The sequence below is a fragment of the Aspergillus neoniger genome (genome assembly GCF_003184625.1).
Source record: "Aspergillus neoniger CBS 115656 unplaced genomic scaffold BO87scaffold_87, whole genome shotgun sequence".
In the NCBI taxonomy this organism is placed as follows: Eukaryota; Fungi; Ascomycota; class Eurotiomycetes; order Eurotiales; family Aspergillaceae; genus Aspergillus; species Aspergillus neoniger.
The window spans coordinates 7,665-15,520 of NW_020291215.1; the positions used below are offsets into that span (position 1 = coordinate 7,665).

At 25.4% G+C, this 7,856-nt stretch overlaps 1 protein-coding gene across 1 annotated transcript; it reads left to right on the forward strand.

The window, feature by feature from the left end:
- Positions 1 to 1,603: 1,603 nt before the first annotated feature.
- BO87DRAFT_322755 (uncharacterized protein) lies at positions 1,604 to 6,738 on the forward strand (the record flags this gene model as incomplete). The annotated part of the gene is made up of 3 exons (XM_025619993.1): positions 1,604 to 1,819; positions 1,851 to 1,923; positions 6,512 to 6,738. Coding segments are annotated over 3 exons (516 nt in total), but the record flags the coding sequence as incomplete, so codon positions are not given.
- Positions 6,739 to 7,856: the final 1,118 nt, after the last annotated feature.

A 7,856-nucleotide genomic window follows, 5' to 3' on the forward strand; every position in this document is an offset into this window, starting at 1 on the left:
CTATATTTTAAGCTAAGTATATTCTAGACATAATACTATATCACACTGTGGAATATATAAATTAGAGATTTTTAATACTAAAATAAATAACTCTAACAGAGTATATATTCCCATAATATATATAATAATATTAACTCTATAAGATAAACAGTAAAATTATTATTATCCAGTCTAAAGACTGTATTCTTGAGCACACTAATATCATATTTATATTATACTAGTTTTATATTAGTATTACTGTACATAAGTAAGCAGCAGCAAGTAATAATTATTTAAATCTAAATAATTTATACTTAAGTAAGGCAGAAATAATAAATTTTATACCATAAAGAAATAATAAATAAGAAGAAAATTTATTAAGAAATCAGAAACATTATCCAGCTTTAACTATACCATTATTACAAGTATTAATAAGTTATTAAACACCTCCATGACCTATACAAAGTATATAAAGATAGATTACTTGAGCTTGTAAAGTATGTTATAAATAAAATAAAAGTTATTAATTCATAGATTTATAGTCTTAATAAGAAAAATAAACTACTAACAGACCTAGAAATAATTAACTATAAAATATTCTTATATACTTGAAATAAAGAGAGAGATAAAAATTATACCAAGATTATTCTGGAAGAGTTTTATTAAAAAAAGAGATATTTTAAAGAATAAAGTATCCTTCTCCCAAGCCATGACTTTCATTATTTTAAAAAATCAGTTTTCTTACCTGGTAAAGACTAACCAGCAATCTGGAATATACTAAGTTTATAATTACAGCTATTCTAGAATTTATACAAGTATAATCAGGAGTAATGTCTTACAAGCAATTACAAAATACAGTTACTAAATTATATAAAGAATAAAGACTTTTTATTATACTGTAATATTATTAAGTACTATTATCATGCTCTTTATACTATTATTATGTGCCTGAAGAAAATAAGTAAATATTTAAATAATTAGAAAATAAAATAATAGTCTATCTTCTCAGCTTTCAAGTATGGGATTTAAAGAGAAGATATATAAAGAATATATAAATTCAAAGAACTTCTGATTAGATAAATCCCTAATAACATTAATATAAAGGGACAGAATCAGACAAAAATCTGTATCAAGAATTAAAGCATGCCTCAACAGATCCTGTTTCCAGATATAATATATTTATTATACTGCTAAATACTGAAGTAAGCAATTTTGTTTATAGTGCATGTCGCTGCATAGAATATTATAATCTTTGTATTGAGGTATATAATATTTCTATAATAAACAATATTTTTTACTATCCTCTGGCCATCACTGGCCAGTTTCTAAAGTTTTTTCTAGTCTGACTCCCAGTAAAATATACCAGGAGTAGAGAAAGAAATCCTAGCATTTAAACACAGCCCATGGGTAGCATATATTTGATAGCCCAGAAGATATATATATAATAGTAGCACTTTAGTATATACAGAATTTGAGTAAACTCTAAATATATATACCTATTAAATACATTCACACTATAAACTGGATTAATTATTTTCACTTACTATCTCTATATTATCTTATCTTCTGAAATTAAACCATATCAGAAAATAAATCTCAGCATGTATCTAAATTACTAAATTACTATATTAATATACTACTTAATACAGAGAAAGTCCTGCTTATTAATAATATTTTAACAGTGACTTTCTGCTGGATTCTATTAATTAAATATCTGGTTTTTCCTAGCATATTCACATCTTTACAGATATCTGCATTCTTAAAGAAGGCCAGCAATATAAATAAAGTTAATCAAATAATATATAAAGCTATCCAAAATATCTCCCTTCTTAGTATTGCAGTAACTTACTGTTTTATTAGTCTTTATAAAGCAAGCTAGCTGTACTATCACAACAAGCAGAACTATATATAGATTAAATACAAGTAGAGTGGTTATACCTGACCGTTATACCTTAACCTAACCTTAACCGTAACCTGACAGTTAGGTTAAGGTATAAGAATCCTTTTAACCGTACGGTTAAGGATAGGTTACGGTTAAGAGATTGCTTTAACCAATCTTAACTGCCGGTTAGGAAGGTCAGGTATGCTCAGAAAGTTAATAACTATAGATTAATTAGTAATTTATACAGAGTCTTTACAAGAATAATATACCAGTGGTAATATATTTTTAATTACTGTATTATTAGAACAGATATTAGATTAATTATTAATTAATAATAATCTGATTTTCTGGCTAGCAGCTAGCAGCCTAGTTGCTCCCGCGTTAGGCTTTTATAGATAATACTAGAAATCTGAATATAATTAGATTAGACTACTGGAGAGAAATATATTAATTATTATCTAAATTATTCTTTATATTATCCTGGTCAGTGGTCATGATAATAAAAAGATTATATAATTTAAATATCTATCTATATCTAGATATATATGATATTACTAGACTAAGAAAAAGCTAGATCTTTTTCTTCTAATAATATTCTATTTTCAGAATCATTATTAAGATTATCTATATTTTTATTCTTATTAATATAGAAGATCATTATTAGCTCATTATCTTCTTAATCCTCGGCTGTAAATATAATAGAATCTAGAGAAAGATTATTAAGAATATTCTAATATTCCTCAGTAATAGTAAAGTAATCAGTATATATCTAAAGTATAAGAGCTTTAATAATCTTAGGATGCAGGCGGCTCCAGTAATAGTAACAGATATTCTGAGAATTATTAAAGAGATATTTAATACTGATATTATTAGTTATAATAATTAGAAAGTCTTTAATTATATAATAGAAGATAAGAAACTGATTACAGCAAGACTTCCAGTAGACAAGAATATCAGAATATCCAGTAGTTCCTAGATAACTGTTAATATAAATATAACTTTTAATATAATTAATTCACTATTCCAGTCTTTGATAATCTATATATCTTTAATATTAAGATAAATCTTAAACTCCTTAAAAGTCGTTACAGAAGGTGAGAGCTTCTGGTACTTTAAGATATTATAAAAGATCTTATCCAAATCTAAGAGTGTACTAGAGACTATAAATAGTATATTAATAACAGGATTCTACTAGTAGTAAAAATAGAAGATTTTTTTAAAGATAGTTTAATATTCAAGATATTAATTAATATTATTATCTAGCCAGGCGCCCTTCTTGAATTTTTCAAGTTTTAATATAAGATCTGGAACTATTATAATTACATAGATATAATCTTCAGCTTAGTAGATCTAGTAATAGTATTTACAAAACTTTTAATATATATCCTCCAGATCCTGGAGAATTTCTTTCTTCTAAGATATCTGCTTCCATGCCAGCCGATTAATAAACTGGTCAAGATAATTAAAGAAATTATTATAGATATTATAAATCTTATAAACTGTAGGCCCACTGTTCTCTGACAAGCAGGAAATAAAAAGAAAAAAGAAGTATAAAAGCTTAAGCAGGTATTCTAACTGCTTTTATTTTATTAAAGTAGAATAAAGATAGTTGATATTATCATGATTCTAATACTGGATAAAGTTCTTAATAATTAGATATAGTTTAATTATACAGTAAAGCATAAAATAAATTAAGTTTTATCAGGTTTTATAGTCAAGAAAAAGATAGTATACTGAAGTAGATTCTAACTGCTGAGTAAACTAAAATTTCTCTTAATATTAAAGACTTATATTTATAAAATATGTGATCTTCTGAATCTATAATCAAGAATTAGAGAAGTAGATAAGAGATAATAAATAAAGTATAAAAATTATCTATAAAAGTCTTATATAGAATACTCTAGAAATTATTTATAAAAATCTTATATATCTTATCTCACAGTCCATAGGAGTCCTTTTTAACTGGAGTCTTAATTAATTCTGACTTCAGGAGCCCTTTTTAATTAAAGCCGAGTCTTACTTTTTAACCAGAGCTAAGTCTTAATTCTGGCTCCAGTCAAAAAGAACTCCCGGAGTCAGAATCAAGACTCAGCTCCAGTTAAAAAAGGCTTCCATGGACTATGAGATAGGGTATATAAAACTTTTATAAGTAATTTCTAGAGAATCCTGCAGAAGCCTTCCATAGATAATTCTTATTATATATCTTCTTAATTATCTAGAAGATACCAGAAAAGATCTCCAGTTTCTTATTAATTATTATTATTTTCTTATATATATTCAACAGCTTCATTAGCAGCCTTAATTCAGAGTTTTTAAAGAAAGATATTAATAGAAAGTTGAATAACATGAGCCAGACAGAGAATATAATACTAGCTTTAAATAATCTTTGTAAAATCAGAGTCTATTAAAATATTATAGAGATAGATATCCTAGCTGAGTTAAGCCCAGAATTCTAATATAACAATACTGAATATAGTATTATTATTACTAGTATTATCAGTGGTCACACCCAATAACCGGTAGATAAAATAGTGCTTTTATAGGATCTCTAAGATAATCTTAGCTAGATTCTTACTAGTATAGAATCTAGATACCAGTTAAAAACTTAATAAAATCTTATAATAATCTATATTCTCTATCAGAAAGTATCCAGTTAAAGTAAGAAATACTTTTTAATCTGGATTAATCTAACAGCTAACCATAATTAACATGCGCCCGCTGTCTGGAAATTTTAATAATAATTAAATATATATTTTCTCTGACAGCTCCAAGAGACACTCTTTAATCTATATCTAATAAAAAAGAGTAGATATTCAGGAAAATACTAGAGCAGTAAGATTAATTATTTATTTTTATTAAATATACTTAATAGTACAAAACAGCAGACAGTAGATAATAAGAAAATATAATATTTAATTAAGGAAGTTCCTTTCATCATAGACAGTGGGAATCTAGAGATAATATAATAGATATTAGTAATAATAATCTACTAGAAAATCTATTCATGGAAATATTACTAATAATTATATATTTATAATAATTCTTTCTCCAGTATCTATTTAATAATTTATTTAAAGATATATTAGAATATTTATTTCTTACAGCCCTTATAAAGATAGTAGCTTATAGAACTAATCCTGGAATTATTAATTACTAAATACTATAGAATATATAAGTATACAGTACAGGAAATATAAAGAATATTATCAGGAAATAATATATCTTCTTAAAAGTAAGTCTATATTATTACTGTCTTTTCTTAATTAAAGTAAAAAAATGGCTTCTGGTCTTATATATAAGCCTGGCTAAAAATAGTTATCTTCTACTAGTTATAAAAGATAAGAATCTTTTCTAGAAGAGCTGGATATAAGATAATTTTCTAATATCTTGCAATATACTTAACATTGAGATTTAGAGAAAAAAAGATAATATAGGCTAAAAAGCTATTCTTTATCCGGCTATTATCATGATTTATAAAGATCTGTGAGATAGAGAAAAAAGATTTAATAATATTCTCTAAGAATAAATTTAATGGTTATAATTAATTTATAATAAGTTATCTATCTGTACAAGAAATTAAAGAGAGTAAAGAATAAGAAAAACTTAACTAGTATAATATTATTTTGCTTCTAAATATGTATTAATATAAATATAATCTATTATATTTATATATATCAGAGATATTTAATAATAGTAAGTTTTTATTAAAGACATCTTTTAATCTTATTTACAGGTGAGAGTTTGCAGCATCCAGTAACTGTTATATAGAATATCTCTGATATAATAGATAGTCAGGTTTAATCAAGTAATATAAGAAGAAGTTCTATAAAGATATTCTATAATTATTATAATAATATTATTAGTAAAGTCTGTAAAAGCCTTTTACAAATCTTACTTAGAGAATACTGCCCGAGTCTTTATATTTATAATTAATAAATTATAGAAAATATAGGTTTCTAGATAGACTAAGTAGGAAGAGTCACACAGAATATTATAATTAAATAATACAGATAATTTGCAGTTTTTAGATCTATTATAAATACTTGGACAGTATTTTAAGTATATAAAAAAAATAATAAGTCTATTTATTATTATATAAGATAATTTTCAGAGAGATTTACCAGCCTGGGAAGGTAGTTTGGGGGATATTAATAATTTATTAATAATATATAGCTAAAACAGAGCTGTAAATATATATATTTACTATTATTTTATATTATAAGAATAGCTTTTTTTTATAAACTTGATTATCACCACCACCCGAGATAATATTAGATTAAATAAATAAGAATAGAATAGAGTATGCTGTTTTCTTTCTTCTGACTATTTTTAGAATTAAGAAGATTAATCTTGCATTGGTTATTAGTAAAGATATAAATAATTAGAATAGATAGTTATTAACCTGAGTATACCTTACCCATGCTAAGACCTAAAAGAGTATAGCGGGTAGATCTTGGTGCTAAGGATAATTAAGACAGTTAACCGTCTTATTTTTGGCTGTTCCGCGGTTAGGTATAAGGAAATCTTATACCTAACCGTTAACCTGACGGCAGGTATAAATTTTTCCATTAACCTACCCTACCCTGGCCGTTAACCACTCTAAATACAAGATATTCTTATAGATATAACACATCCCAATCAGAATAACAGGACATCTAACACTCTCCAGACCTGTTCTAATTAATTCAGCTACTAACTTCTTCAATACACTTATCAATATATACACAGCCCGAGCTAAGACATGGTCAGTTACTACTACTATAACTACCGCAGTAACAGGATTCTTTACTATCTTATCTAGAATACTATTTATTTTTTATAACAACTTTCTTCTAGCAAAGCTCCAAAAAGTCTTTAATACTAATACCAGCAAATAAGGACAGTTAATCTTCACTTTCTGGAAATTAGAAAGAGTTATTCTTTTGGCTCCTCAATTTCTAGTATATCTATACTTAAATATATACAGAGCCACTGCCATCTTAATCTAGTATCAATCTTTTATAAAATCTATATTTACAATTCATAAATAATATAATTAAGTAAATTATATTTACTATTATATTTATACTGCATGATACCTAAGATTAAGTATAATCCAGAATCAGAATAACTTTAATTAGAAGGCAGTTACTATTACATTTGACAGTACCAGTTATATATATATTTTATAAAAACAATTCTACAGGATTATCTCTGGATAGACTTCTCAGCAACACTATACAGAATAATATACTAGTCCAAAAGTTATACAGATACTATAAACCAGATACATCCTTTGATATAGGAGATATATATATATTTATAAAGTATTTGGTTCTTAGAAGCATACTTAGTAAGCATCTTAAACAGTGTCTTTGTCTATTAGTTAATATATTCACAAGTAACACGGGTACAGCATCAAGCCAGAGAAGCTAATCTTCACTTATTTAAAGTCTCTAATAACAAAAGCTTGAACAGAACCTCTTCATAAAGCTAAAATATCCATTTTTTAATTCATTATTATTTATTTAAATACATATATATCACTATCAAAGGCCTTTTTTACTGTTTCTATTATAAATAACACACTCTTAAGTTAACTTTTATTTTCTGTAAAGTATTACTACAAGCATCTTAACTTCTCAGACTATCTTTATAAAGCTTGGTATAACTGTTGGTTTTTATCTTTTAACTTAATTATCCTGTTATAAGTACTATTTAATTCTGCTTTAAGCTTCCCCCATTCAGTGTCAGAGGACTTATTATATATTCAGATAACTTTGATAATACCTTCTTTAAGAGCTTCCTGTAGTTTAATATAACTATTTATTAACAATTCGCTTAGCAGCTTCTTGAATAGATAGTTTTTTGATTCCTTGTAAAACTATTTATAACTATTACTAAATAATGGTTGTAATTATACTTTTAAAGATATAATAATCTTATCAGATAGTATATCATCTTCTTGGTATTAGCTGTATCAGACTGAGTACTTTATAACTTATAAATATACTTA